General features: G+C 39.8%; 1 protein-coding gene across 1 annotated transcript; it reads left to right on the top strand.

Moving 5' to 3' along the window:
* The first annotated feature begins 7,326 nt into the window (after positions 1-7,326).
* On the top strand, positions 7,327-12,021 carry LOC131942754 (uncharacterized). The gene is made up of 3 exons (XM_059302674.1): positions 7,327-7,457; positions 8,788-9,006; positions 10,428-12,021. Exons 2-3 carry the CDS (start codon positions 8,797-8,799, stop codon positions 10,545-10,547), a joined length of 330 nt encoding a protein of 109 aa, XP_059158657.1. The 5' UTR covers positions 7,327-7,457; positions 8,788-8,796; the 3' UTR covers positions 10,548-12,021.
* The last annotated feature ends 3,750 nt before the right edge of the window (positions 12,022-15,771 follow it).

The following is a 15,771-nucleotide window of genomic DNA, read 5'->3' as shown; positions in this document are numbered from 1 at the left end:
TTTTGCATGCTCCTAGGTCAATGGCTTGACCTTTAGGGAAAACTGTCGGTTACACTCAAAGCCCTCGACGAGGGCTAAAAAGTGACCGCGAGTGAAATTCTCTTTATATGAGCTCTATTACGAAAAAAAATTTCCTCCGACGACCCCCCTTGATATTTTGTGAGGTGGTAGAAGAACACCTAGGGGTGTCACAAAAAACTCGGCATATCTGGGAAAACTTCGTAAAGCGGTCAAAACTGACCAGTTGTATTTCCCTATATAATCTTTGTATTTTATGGGAAAAACAGAGGGTCATTTCAACGCAGACTTTAGGGTACTTAAGCTCAGTATATCTGGCTAATTTTTTGCATGTTCCTAGGACAATGGCTTGACCTTTAGGGAAAACTGTCGGTTACACTCAAAGCCCTCGACGAGGGCTAAAAAGTGACCGCGAGTGAAATTCTCTTTATATGAGCTCTATTACGAAAAAAAATTTCTTCCGACGACCCCCCTTGATATTTTGTGAGGTGGTAGAAGAACACCTAGGGGTGTCACAAAAAACTCGGCATATCTGGGAAAACTTCGTAAAGCGGTCAAAACTGACCAGTTGTATTTCCCTATATAATCTTTGTATTTTATGGGAAAAACAGAGGGTCATTTCAACGCAGACTTTAGGGTACTTAAGCTCAGTATATCTGACTAATTTTTTGCATGCTCCTAGGTCAATGGCTTGACCTTTAGGGAAAACTGTCGGTTACACTCAAAGCCCTCGACGAGGGCTAAAAAGTGACCGCGAGTGAAATTCTCTTTATATGAGCTCTATTACGAAAAAAAATTTCCTCCGACGACCCCCCTTGATATTTTGTGAGGTGGTAGAAGAACACCTAGGGGTGTCACAAAAAACTCGGCATATCTGGGAAAACTTCGTAAAGCGGTCAAAACTGACCAGTTGTATTTCCCTATATAATCTTTGTATTTTATGGGAAAAACAGAGGGTCATTTCAACGCAGACTTTAGGGTACTTAAGCTCAGTATATCTGGCTAATTTTTTGCATGTTCCTAGGACAATGGCTTGACCTTTAGGGAAAACTGTCGGTTACACTCAAAGCCCTCGACGAGGGCTAAAAAGTGACCGCGAGTGAAATTCTCTTTATATGAGCTCTATTACGAAAAAAAATTTCCTCCGACGACCCCCCTTGATATTTTGTGAGGTGGTAGAAGAACACCTAGGGGTGTCACAAAAAACTCGGCATATCTGGGAAAACTTCGTAAAGCGGTCAAAACTGACCAGTTGTATTTCCCTATATAATCTTTGTATTTTATGGGAAAAACAGAGGGTCATTTCAACGCAGACTTTAGGGTACTTAAGCTCAGTATATCTGGCTAATTTTTTGCATGCTCCTAGGTCAATGGCTTGACATTTAGGGAAAACTGTCGGTCTTACTCAAAGCCCTCGACGAGGGCTAAAAAGTGACCGCGAGTGAAATTCTCTTTATATGAGCTCTATTACGAAAAAAAATTTCCTCCGACGACCCCCCTTGATATTTTGTGAGGTGGTAGAAGAACACCTAGGGGTGTCACAAAAAACTCGGCATATCTGGGAAAACTTCGTAAAGCGGTCAAAACTGACCAGTTGTATTTCCCTATATAATCTTTGTATTTTATGGGAAAAACAGAGGGTCATTTCAACGCAGACTTTAGGGTACTTAAGCTCAGTATATCTGACTAATTTTTTGCATGCTCCTAGGTCAATGGCTTGACCTTTAGGGAAAACTGTCGGTTACACTCAAAGCCCTCGACGAGGGCTAAAAAGTGACCGCGAGTGAAATTCTCTTTATATGAGCTCTATTACGTAAAAAAATTTCCTCCGACGACCCCCCTTGATATTTTGTAAGGTGGTAGAAGAACACCTAGGGGTGTCACAAAAAACTCGGCATATCTGGGAAAACTTCGTAAAGCGGTCAAAACTGACCAGTTGTATTTCCCTATATAATCTTTGTATTTTATGGGAAAAACAGAGGGTCATTTCAACGCAGACTTTAGGGTACTTAAGCTCAGTATATCTGGCTAACTTTTTGCATGCTTTTAGGTCAATGGCTTGACCTTTAGGGAAAACTGTCGGTTACACTCAAAGCCCTCGACGAGGGCTAAAAAGTGACCGCGAGTGAAATTCTCTTTATATGAGCTCTATTACGAAAAAAAATTTCCTCCGACGACCCCCCTTGATATTTTGTGAGGTGGTAGAAGAACACCTAGGGGTGTCATAAAAAACACGGCATATCTGGGAAAACTTCGTAAAGCGGTCAAAACTGACCAGTTGTATTTCCCTATATAATCTTTGTATTTTATGGGAAAAACAGGGAAATTTTAACACAATTTTTAGGTTACTTAATGTCTGTATATCATGCTAAGTTTTTGCATACACTACTATAGATGACTAGGCCGTATGGAAAAACTGTTGGTCAGACTCAAAGCCCTCGACGAGGGCTAAAAGATGGTCTTGAGTGAAATTCTCATTATATGAGATATATATATATAAATAAATTGACGAACGATCCCCTTAATATTATGTGACGTCGTAGACCGACCCTGGAGGGTAACAAAAAAAACTTTATTCCCGTCGGAAACAGCCATTATAGTCGTTAAATATGTTCATATAACGTAATTTCTTATATAAGCAAACAATATAAGTAAACAATGACATACGTCATACGTTCAGTTTTCAAGGGAGGTAACGTTTTTAAAATTATTATTTTTCAAATAATTGTATACTATTTCAAACAGAAACAGAAAATGACGAAGTATAGCATTTGTTTTAGTACAAAATTAAGTTGTTAATTTGATTTAAGTATCCTAATTAAATTAATTAATTAATTTCAAAAGGCAATGTAATATAAACTATGAGATATAATGTTCATGAAACCTGTGTAGTTCTAATTCCATTTTAGTTATACATTGCGTACTTTCCAAAAATTCTCTTAGTAGTGAATATAAATGACGAACAAAAACATGTTTTTTCTAAAGTTAGCATTACTGTTTAAATTCAACTTATTAAAGCACTCCACACCCAATCCATCGCTAAATAATTAAGTATTCAAATTCTCAAATGTTTTTTAAAAACCTAAGCGAAGCTAGGCAGTATGCCTAGTATATATATATATATATATATATATATATATATATATATATATATATATATATATATATATATATATATATATATATATATATATATATGTGTGTGTGTGTGTGTGTGTGTGTGTGTGTGTTTGTGTATGTATGTGTGTGTCAAAAAGTTAAATAATATGAATAACTTTGTTGTGTTTTTATGAGAGGCGAGGTCTAAAGTGGCTTTTACATTTTCGGATTAATATTTTTATTCTTAAACAGGAATCTTTTTCAAAGAAACAACTCCGCTGATGACGTCAAAAGAACTGGTTTAGACATGGGTTTTGATCCGTTCATGTCTGTATGTTCTGATTTTTTTTTATTCGCATTGAAATCCCCTCAAAAAAGAATTTTAAAAAATCGGATCCTTTCGTTTCATGCTTATTTTTTCGTTTATTTTTTTAATTTAAAAACTTTTTTTTTTAAATTCTGAACGCACGAAATTTTTTTAGCTCTTGACAAGAACAAAATTTAGATCAACATTTAAAATTTTTGCCACATTCTTCGCACATCCACAAAGACATTCAGGAAAAGACAACTTCTCCGGTCCGTCTTTTAAAAAGAAAAGTCCACTTTTCATGACCCTACCTATTCTTCCAGGCATCTCTTCTGCCCCCCCCCCCCCCGAAGAAAGTCTACCGCCCCCCCCCCCCCCCCCGAACGAAATGAAATTTATATAGAAACTATATATAATGTAACAGTGTCCGCCCCTCACCCCCCCTGAAGAAAAAAGTCTGGAAGAAACACTGTACCTATCAATGTTCATTTTAGAGGACCGATTTGTTTAGTGTCATGGGGGTATAACTATGCGTGCTATTTATAACTATTAAGTAGCCTAACAAAAGCTACGCCACTTAATACAAACGGTATACAAACTTTATAATACTTTACGTATGTAGTATAATGTTACTTGCCTTAGTTCCATCTTACAAGTACAAGTTTTATGTTCGCACGAGCATTGCGCACCAAAAATAATATAAAAGAATCGAAGTTTTGCAGAAATCGGAAATTACGTATTGTGAAACTTCCGGTCACCGGAAATAACATTTGAGTGAGATCTCAATCATCTCATACCCATGAATGAGATTCTTTTAGATAACTGAAACGGAGCTCAAATTATCGGTATTTTAGTAACACTTCCGGTTATCAGAGGTCACTGAAAAAGTGAAAATAATCTAAGTATAAAATCTTATACATATATATAAAATTTCGTCTACCTACTGGTTACCTGAAATTGTTCGAAAAATTAATAGAAACTTGTGCATACAATGTATTCTGTGTGAAAGTTAAACGGTACTCAGGTTATTGGCTTTTGAGAAACAGGAACTATAGTTAGTACCATTTCCGGTTACCGGAAAACGCTCAAAAGTTGACAAAAAACTACTAATCTGATATAATAGTCACATATGACATTTCCTGAACCTAACTCAAATGGTACCCAAGTTATCTTGTTTACACACACACACACAAACAGTCGGACAGAATTACAAAACTAATTTTTTCCGACCCCGGAAGGTTGTGAAAAATTCAGAACTCGTCAAAATCGCGATTTGTAATTTTATTTTGTACAATTATAACGATTACTATTCATCTTTTATATTCCGTGTACAATAAAGTAGGGAGGTGTAAAAGAGCAAAAAACTGGCAACATATCTGTAATTATTCAGCGCGATTACAATACTTCCTCTATACCCTGTTAACGAGAAGGTAAAATAACATTGAAAAGTCCTCAGTTGTTTTTTTTTTTCAATTTTTAAAAAAAAGTTCTTGTAAATGTTCCACGTTATTTTTATTATTCGTTAGCTCTTATAAAATGTCCATATCCATGTACTATTTCTATTAGTAAATGTTCCATCTTCATTTTCTATTTTTAAGGTCCCGTAAAAGTTCTACGTTTTTCTACTTCTTCTAAGTTCTTGTAAAAGTTCCACGTTTTGTGTACTATTTCTAAGTTCTTAAATGTGTCGTGTTCTTGTACTTTTCATAAGTTCTTGTGAAAAATTCAGCTTCTTTTACTTTAAACTCTTGTAAAAGTTCCATATTCTACTTTTAAACTCCTGCTAGAGTTCCACGTTTATGTACTATTTCTTTTTGTACAAGTTCCACGTTTGTGTACTATTTCTTCTCGTATAAGTTCCACGTTTGTGTACTATTTCTTCTTGTACAAGTTCCACGTTTGTGTACTATTTCTTCTTGTACAAGTTCCAAGTTTGTGTACTATTTCTTCTTGTAAAAGATCTATGTTCTACTTTTAAATTCTTATTAGAGTTCCATGATTGTTTACTATTTCTTCTTGTGAAAGCTTATGTTTTCGTACAATTTCTTCTTGTAAGAGTTCCACGTATTTGTACTATTTCTTAAGATGTGATATCCTTACTAAAGTTGCAAGTATTTGTACTACTTCTAAATGTGCGATATCCTTAGTGAAATTCCACGTATTTGTACTATTTCCAAAGATGTGATATCCTTACTAAAGTTCCACGTATTTGTACTATTTCCAAAGATGTGATATCCTTACTAAAGTTCCACACTGTTGTACTTCAGCCCCCAGCTAGATGGGCTGACCTTGAGACCACCGGCCTGAAGGCTATCCACTATTTTCATCACAACTTGGCTAAAATAGCCAAATTAACCATTCGATGGCCTGCCCCCCTCCAGAAAATCGTCCGAAAAACTAATTCGATTTCTCCGTCGGTAGTTAACCCGGTCCAGTGACACACGCTGGAGAGCAGGGTCCATGTGATGTAGACAGGGGGGGGGGGGGGGAAAGGAAGGTTCCCACCCCACCCCCCTAACGCAATGACAATCGCCATGTCTGACAACCCTACAGCCCGTAATCGACCGTTTGACCAAAAACGATTGGGGTAATGGACCTTGTTGCCCCGGGTTTTAAATTCACTCCGAGGCGCGTGAAAATTTGGCGTCTTCTGCCCGGGATGTATTGCTCAAGTATGCTTCAAATGTCTGGCCCAGCGCTCCAACTCCCCGGGTCCACGGCCCCCCCCCCCCCTAGTTTAGTATCACCCGCCCGCCATCTTGTTTGCGACGCGATTGAAATGTCGCGGGTAACGAGCGACAGCGAGGGGAGATAATCCGCGCTCTAACAAGACAGAAACAAGTCACTGCCGAGCAGGGACGTCTCGGGGACCTTAACTCCATTTCTCTTAGCTCAGAGCTTTCTCAAATGAGACCAAATTGGCCTCAATATGAACGCGCGCTCTTTAGCTTCACGGTGAGGTCTCAAGGGGGGGGGGGGGGGGAGGGGGGAGGAGGAGGGGAAGGGGGGGGGGAGGTTTACAGATTTTTCGAGACGATTGGCTCGCTTGAAGAAAACAGATCAGCTCATGTCCGTTGCCTCTCAGTGTTTCTGAATTCTGGGAAAGCTTCGGCAATTACGGTACCCTCGCGTGTGGGGAGGGTGGGGGTGGGGGTGTGAGGAGACTCAATCACTTGACACGTGACATGAGTTGATAAACTTCCCTTAAGACCACGTGACAGACAGCAGTCTCTTCCGACAAGTTGAATCAGCTTTTACAGTGGACGCTATGGCCACTTATACATACAGTTATATATATATATATATATATATATATATATATATATATATATATATATATATATATATATATATATATATATATATATATATATATATATATATATATATATATATAAATGTGTGTGTGTATATATATATATATATATATATAAGTATAATTGATATAAAAATACAAGTATATATAGGGCTATAAGTATGTATATATATATATATATATATATATATATATATATATATATATATATATATATACATATAAGTATGTATACATGCATTTATATGTCTATATATCAACATTTATATAATATATATATATATATATATATATATATATATATATATATATATATATATATATATATATATATATATATAGTCATATGTTTATTTACATAGGCCTACATATATATGTATATGAATATGCATTTAAGTTATCTAAGGTGAAACTAGTGGTCGAGCAGGTAATCTCTAATGAGACCAGTGCCAGATAACATTTTATTTCTGTGAGCGCCACCAGAGCCCAGGGTACTGACGTGTCCCGGATCGAAGCCACGACTGATATAGAAATTGATTATCGATCAGCTCGCCTGCTGGCACCTGTGAGAGGGTTTATTTCGTGTATTGATTTACCTGGGACGTTGGGGACTTTCTGGCATGGCTGGTGCCTGCTAATAGGGCAGGTGTTTCAATGGTCACTTTGTTGCGATCTAATTTGGCCGTTTGGTGTTTCTGAGGAGTCGTGCACATTCTCGTGAGTAGTCAATTTGGTCTTGGTTATTTATAATGGTCGTTATGTAGATATAAGAAAACAACAATTATATATATATATATATATATATATATATATATATATATATATATATATATATATATATATAAAATGACTATATATGAATACATATAAACACAGTTAAATATATACAGGTATTCTAATAGCCTATACATGTATATAATTATAAATGAATAAAATATTTTTTATATACTTGTACTACATGCATATATATATATATATATATATATATATATATATATATATATATATATATATATATATATATATATATATTATCCGTTACATAGTAATTTCTAGTATCTATATTTCCAATTACTATATCACTTGTTACGAAATATAGCCTAGTTTACAGCAGACACGCATGTTTTGTGTATACAGCAGACACACACGATTCATGTATTGTGTCTGCTGATCTAGTGTGTAACCTGAAGGGTGTCACATGTCCCATTCCTTGGCTGGCCCCGTAAAACGTTGCGCAACAAGCTTATTATAAACAGCTGTGGGTTCCGTATATCGGAAAAAGTGGTTTAATTAAAGGTTTTCATCTGGTGAAACGACCCTCACCCTTTCTCCGTGTTTCATCATCATCTTCTTCTTACTCCCGTTCGTGCCAAAGACCCATGGGGCAGATGAAGTAGAGTTCATCAGATTCATTGACCTCAGCATATGAAGAAATAGCGTGGTCAGCACTATGCCCAGCCGCCTTTGTTTCCCTTACGTAAGTTAGATACCATCAAAGCTTGGTGGACTCAGGGACGTTTCACTGATTTGAACCCGGATTCGAACTCGAGACTCACTGGTTAGCAGTCTAGCTCTCTACCGCCAAGTCAAGCCATCCCGTGTTTCACATTCTCTCTAGCAATATGACAGTAGTTTGTTATTAGATGTATTTACGATACTTACATGTTTTCCAGACAGGTAAGTGTCTTAAAATTTGTAACAAGTTTTGCTGTAACTTCACCAAAGCCTCGTAACATCATTACTCTACTCTAGCACTAAACAAATTTTACTGTAAACATTTTGAACATCACCCATATTGTTACATAATTAAAAAAATTTTCTATTAATAAAACCCTTGCTCAATAAATTGTATTGCTACAAAATAAGAAACATTACCCATAAACCCAACGAACCCCTTTTAGTTTATCCTTTATATTATTATAACTTAATATTTGAATTTTACAATGCCGAACAATTTTTTTTGGACAATTTTTCTTTAACCTTACCATAGATTCTAACGTATCTATTCCTCCACTCCTGCCCTGACCCCACATCTGTTTATACCCAGGTGTGTCGAATGACGAGCATCCGGTCCTCCGTGCGACCCTCGGGCAGCAAACAGCCCTGGGGTACCATCCTGCGACCAGAGTTCGGCCTGGGCTACCAGAAGATGACCGGCTATGAAATCGACCAAACAATAAATAGACTCAACACGTTACCGGCCAAGAAGGCGGACCTCCACGAGAGGCCGAACAAGAGGATGACACAGGAGGAGATACAAATCATGGTAGGGACGAGCCCGGCTTAGAATGTAGATGAAGTAGAGTGGGGGGGGGGGGGATAGTTTTACCATGTTTTCTGCTCGTTACACTGGTAACCCGAAAGCCTCCTGTTCGAATCCGGGTTCAAGTCAGTAGAATGTTCCCGAGTCCGCCCAGCTCTAATAGGCCTACTTAACTCATGTTATTGTCATCGTTGGAAAATAAAGTTTATTTTAATTTTTATTATTAGTTACTTCTAATATTTACTCAATTATTCTCTTGTCATCCAAAGGTTTAAGAAAAAAAAAAACAACCAATGAATCCCGTGTCCAAGAACTGTAGGAAATTTAAAAGCCCCCCCCCCCCCCCCCCCCAACCTCAGACTAAAAATTTTTATCCAGCATTTTTTCTCTCCATCAAATCCTGACGATCGTCCTCAGTTTCGTGGAAATTCGCGCCACAAAGTATTTAAAATTTTTTTTTTTAAAAATAAAGTACTATTATGCCCAGTATAGCACCATTGCAGGGAGCTCCACCGTGATTTTTTATTTTACCTGTGGGCCCACCGTGATTTTTATTTTACCTGGGGGCCCACCGTGATTTTTTATTTTACCTGGGGGCCCACGGGGATTTTTTATTTTACCTGGGGGGCCCACCGGGATTTTATTTTACCTGGGGGTCACCGTGATTTTTTTGTTTTATCTGGGGGTCACCGTGATTTTTTTATTTTACCTGGGGGTCACCGTGATTTTTTTATTTTACCTGGGGGTCACCGTGATTTTTTTGCTTTACCTGGGGGCCCACCGCGATTTTTTACGTAGGCCAGCGGGCCAGTCAACCCCCTGAGTCCAGATTCGCAGTTAGAATTTTGGCAAATAAGGAAAACTCATGGGAGGGCAAACATTTTACAATTCATTACCGCCCATGATATCAGGAAAATGTAATTCAGGGGAAACAACTTAGTAGCGAATTCCTGAACGCAACAAAGTATAACAAAAAGAAATGTAGGTGAGACATACGGAAAGTAACATTGTTTAAAATAAATTTCTACAACAAAATTATAGCTATGCATTATAAATATTTATTTTCTTTTGTTTCAAAATTTCAATATATAATTATTTTACTATAAAGCATAATACAACACCTTAAACTTTATAAATTATTATGCTTAAAAGTTAAGTCACCACTCTTAAGCACACAGTTAGGTCAATGTATCTTCCGTTTTTCACGTTTTTCACAAAAAAAAAAAAAAAAAAAAAAAAAAAAAAAATTATTTAGTTAACAGAAACTGTTAGTTTAATATAAAAACATTTTTAAATAAAAAATTAGTAGAAAATGTTTACGGGATTTGTCCAATACACAACAATTGTCCCACACACTTGTATCCAAGATTTGTCCCATAACTTACTACTCATGTTTTAATATGACCATCTCCTTATGTCCACAGATGGACCGACTGACCAACGTGAAGAAAGACAAGATTCCCGACAGTGACCGACGCATCATGGCGTCGTTCTACGGGAACATGGGCGTCGTCTCGTCTTTCGCATGGAGGGGCTACAACTAGGAGGGGCTACAACTAGGAGGGGCTACAACTAAGAGGGGCTACAACTAGATTTTATTTACGTCGGACGTTCTTTTGAGTACAGATGTTCACAAGACAATATTCACACATCATTCCCTCCATCTTTCCATCCATTCAACCATCTTTTCATACATACTCCCATCCATTCCCCCAAATTTCCATTAATTCCTCAATCTATCCATCCATTTACCCATCTTTCCATCCATACAACCATCCATTTCCCCCATCTTCCCATCCATTCCCCCATATTTTCATCCATCCCCCATCTTTCCATCTTTCCCTAATTTTTCCATCCATTCCCCCATCCATCCACCCATTCCCTCATCTTCCCATTCCCATATCTTTACATCCATTGCTTCATCTTCCAATTCCCTCATCTTTCCACCCAACCCAAATCTTTTCATCCATCCCCCATCTTTCCTTCCATTCCCCATCTTTCCATCGATCAACCAATAACTCACGATATTCACCTAAGAATCCTGACAACCAATTACCCATATCACATTAACAGCCAACTAGCCAACCGTCCACATATTCACGCTTTCCTTTATTCATCAACCCATCTCCCCATCCACAAAAGCAATTAACCATCTCCATCTTTCATCATCCCGGCTCTCCACCAACCAATGCTGACACCCATCTACCAACAAAAACTCATCAAATCATTATCCAATTGATCGTCACAAAAATTAACGTATCTGCTCATGTATCCGCCACACCACGCATTCATCTACAAAGCTTCACTTACCCCACCAAAACTAAGCCACATATATTTTTTACACAAGTATCTATTTATCAACGGAAATGTAATTATCTAATTTTTATTCGCATTCCCTTCCACCCATCCCCATCTCATCATCTATAGTCATAAACTCAACCCCCCCCCCCCACTCATCTGCGCAAAGCACAACCACACAACCACAGTTTCTCACCCATAAGCCCAATCATCCCGATATGAAACCCACAAACCCACACACCCATCATCGAATCCACAAACCCAACCACCCACCAATCTAACTATCAACAAACACACAAACCCAGCCACATAACATCAAACCCCACAAACCCACCCACCTATCAGCAAACCCCACAATCCGGCCCACCCATCAGCAAACCCACAAACCCAACCACCCATCATCAAATCCTAAAACCCAACTACCCATCTAACCAACCCCCAATCTAACAAACGAACCAACCTACGAACCAAACATTCATATCCACACAGCCACCCATCCATCCATGCACTCACCATGAAACTCAACCACCCATCCAACCCCTCGTCTACCAACCCCCTCCCCCATCACTCCATCCCCTCCCCCATCACTCCATCCCCTCCCCCATCACCCCATCTCCCCCTTTCTAACTCTGCTTTACTCTTCCATAACTGACTTACTCCTCGAATATATTATACAAGAAACGTCAAACATTATCCCCATTAAACACATTTCTTAAGCTATCGAGTCTCTGTTATTTATACAGTATGTATCCAAAATTCCATTCTATTGCAACAACTTACCCCCCACCCCCACCCTATCCACTCATCCCCCCCCCCCATACCCACTCGCGTGACGTCCCAGAGAAACTAAACATTAATGCAGACAAATTTTCAAGTAAATCTATTTGGACGGCGAGCGTACCTCGCTACAAACAGACTGCTAATGAGCAAATCTCCCGTCCCTCGGTCCCAAGTGGAATCACCCTCCGAGTCCGGCGTCGCGTGCCATCCCGGGGGGACACCCATCGATATGGTTAGCATCACAATGGCCGCCCAGTCGGTCTCTAGGTGACCAGCCCATCACGTTAGTGTGACGTCGACGTAATCAGACGCATGCGCAGTGGGAGGCTACTCAGCGTCGCAAACTTGCTACTGCAATTAAGGAGTTGTGAATCGAGAAATGCGAAACGTTAAAGCCAGTCCCGGCCCGCTAGTTACATTAGGGAAATATGGCTTTTGCTGGACGATGGGTTTTGTACCTTTTTTTTTTGCGGTGGAGAGACGTCTTGATGTTAGTTGTACGTGCAAAGTGATGTGTTTGACGTGCGTGTGTTTTGTGTACAAGTAAGACGTCAATTTAAATAGAATATGACAGATTTGTATGTGGTTGAGTGTGTACATTAAGTATGATATAATGGAATGTGTGTACATTAAATGTGACACACAACAGTATATGTACTAAACGCATAAACTATGAAGTATATGTAATAGAGTAGGTATATACATAGAATATGACGTAATTGGGTGTGTATAAGCTATATAATTTGAAGTACTTGATTATGTTATGTACGGAGTTATGGGCAGATTATGGTGTATGTCATTTTACAATATGCATGAGTAGGGTAAGAGAAAGGCAATATCAAAGGGACAAGGGTGAATACACAGTTTCTGTTTTCCTAGTGTGTGTTTGTGTGTGTTTATGTATGTGTTTGTGTGTGTTTATGTGTGTGTGTTTATGTGGGTGTGGGTGTGTCGATATGCGTTTGTGTATTTGTGTTTAATGTATCTGTGTGTGTGTGCGTGTGTGTTTGAACGCATGTGTGTTTATAGGTGTGTATATATGTTTGTGGTGTGATTTTTTTTTCTTCCGATTCAGTGTTTGTGTACACGATGAAGAAAAAACCGTGCACGGAACACCCCCACCATATAATATGTCTAAATTAACTATAAGTTGACATTAATACAAAACTGTTTAGATAAATATCATAGCATGTGGATAGTGGTTATATGCCCAGATTTTCTTTCAGGCATCTCTTCGAGGGGGGGGGGGACTACGAAAATGTCTACCGATCCCCCCCTACCTTGAACGAAAGTGAATTTATATAGAAAAAATATTTTTTTACCAGTGTCCGCCTCTCCCCGAAAAATTTACCCCCCCCCCCCACCGGAGAAAAAAGTCTGAAAGAAACACTGGATATGCCAAACAAAGTGCTAACATGTGCTATAGCGCACGCGCGCTAAAAATTAATCTATATATATAATTCTCCTCTTCGAGCCGTTAGAAAACAAGCTGCAAACGCTCTCCCTACCTCCCCACCCTTACATGGTTTTAGTGAGCTGTGTTCACTCTAAATGTTTACAAGCAGAGCCAACGATTTTAAACGTAGGGGGGGGGGGGAGGGGGGGGGGGGAAGGAAGGGGGGGGGGGTTTATGGTCCTTAACGAGCTACTTATAGTGTTTTAAAGAAATATTTTCAGTGTCAGCGTTGGTACTGTCGAATTCACAAATTATGAATTATTGAAAATTAGAAACAACTAAATAGCGGCGTATGTTATGCCGCGGGCCGGCTCGTATTTTATATTTGTGTTGAAACAAGCTAGTTCTGAAATATCAAAATACAGCTAAACTGTTGATACACGTGTTTTATAAATACGTTGAGGTCTAATGTTTCAGATTAGCACAAGTATTTTCCCCTGGAGAATTTTAAAAAAAGCAAACAGCACCCACATTTATCCGTCGGTTTTTTTTATGCATTCCTTATGGGATACGGTTTGGGAGGTGGAATATGGCTGCCGATGCATCCCCCCCCCCCCCGGGGGAATGCCCCGTGGGTTACCGGTGCACCTCACGAGATGTCTTCTGACACCGACGGGGAGGACCGTGTCCTGGAGGACCTTCACTGCGCCCGTAGGACCCCCATCGCGCCTGCTAGAATGTTCGGTTGAATAACTTGTCCCGTCCCCCCGTGGTGTCGATGACGTGTCGTGCAATTTGCATGTGTGAGCTGGGGGTGGGGGGGGAGGCGCTACTTGAGTGACGTAGCTGAGAGATAATGGGGTTAGATGGCTGGGGTGGGGGAGAGGGGGTGGGGGAGGGGGGGGAGGTTGTGTGTGCCATTGTGGATTAGTTGTTTCATGGGACCAGCTCATGAGGTAGATATAAGAGGGTCTGTTATGTTTGTGGAGGGGGGAGGGGTGAAGACTGGGGGGAGGGGAGAGGGGATGGAGGGGGAATGGGGGTGCCATTGTGGATTAGTTGTCCTATGGGACCTGAGGTGGTCAGTTATGTGTGGCGCGTTAACGCCATAGTGGAGGGGGGGGGGTGAAGACTTGGGATAGGGGAGAGAGGGTTGGTGGGATGGGGGTCAGCCATTGTGGATTAGTTGTTCTATGGGACCTGAGGTGGTCAGTTATGCATGCTGCGTGAACGTTAGGGTTAGGCGGACGGGAGGTACACAAATAGAATTGGTAGTGATATTTGGGGGGGGGGGGGGGAGAGAAGGGAAGACAAAGTAGTTGATACAACACCAGTTCGGTAAATGTCAACAATGGTAGAGTTCTGTTGAAAACATATGTTTTGATGATAGGACAAGTTAGAAATAGGTCAAACATAAATGACGTCACACCACACTCGTAAGGGGGGGGGGGCGGGAAGGGGGGTTCCGTAATTTTGTGACGGTGTGTGATGAGGTAGACCGGTGGTGGTGGGGGGGGGGGGGGGGGTTAAGATCCTGTGACGTCACACTTTTGCATTATAAAAAAAACCAATGTTAGAAAACGAGTTTTAGCCCTTATTTCGCTTTTTAGAAAACGGTTTTAATAAATTGTAATAGGAATTGATTAAAATACTCAACGTTGACAGAGTTCAGACAAGATTTTGGAAAAAAATATCGTATTTTAAGAAAAATTCAACAGCAATTTTGAGGGGGGGGGGGGGGTAGGCTGAGGTGTGACGTCATTTTAGGGGGGGGGGTGGCCTGGCTTTTTGTGACGATGTGTGACGGAGGGGGGAGGGGAGAGGGGGGGGGGTAAATATAGTCAAAAAGAGCGTGACGTCATTTATGGATGACCCCCAAAGGAGAAAATATATATTGAAACCGGATTCCAACTCTCGACTTTCGACTTTCCCGTGACACGTCCAGTAATTTAGGGGTCATCCATAAATGACGTCACACTCGAAGGGGGAGGGGGGGGGGGGTCCGTAATTTTGTGACGATGTGTGATGAGGGGGAGGGGGGGGGGTTTAGATGTTGCGACGTCACACTTTTGCATTATAAAAAAAGCAATGTTAAAAAACGAATTTTAGACGTTATTTCGCGTTTTAGATAACTGTTTTAATAAATTGTAATAGTTTAGACAAGATTTTAGAAAAATATCGATGTTTAAAAAAAATTCAACTGCAATTTTGAGGGGGGGGGGGGTTGTAGGTTGAGGTGTGACGTCATTTTAGGGGGGGGGGGTGTCTGGCTTTTTGTGACGACGTGTGACGGA

The sequence above is a fragment of the Physella acuta genome, unplaced genomic scaffold, assembly GCF_028476545.2.
Source record: "Physella acuta isolate Inbredline_101_S28 unplaced genomic scaffold, ASM2847654v3 ptg000425l, whole genome shotgun sequence".
In the NCBI taxonomy this organism is placed as follows: domain Eukaryota; kingdom Metazoa; phylum Mollusca; class Gastropoda; family Physidae; genus Physella; species Physella acuta.
The sequence above is the reverse complement of the archived record's forward strand: the minus strand, read 5'-3'. Positions and strand labels throughout refer to the sequence as shown.

Bases quoted from the DNA above. Each gene is read 5' to 3' on its own strand.
- LOC131942754 (XM_059302674.1), top strand. From the start codon at position 8,797: ATGACGAGCATCCGGTCCTCCGTGCGACCCTCGGGCAGCAAACAGCCC. The intron at 9,007-10,427 runs GTAGGGACGAGC...TTATGTCCACAG, and splicing joins AGGAGGAGATACAAATCATG to ATGGACCGACTGACCAACGT.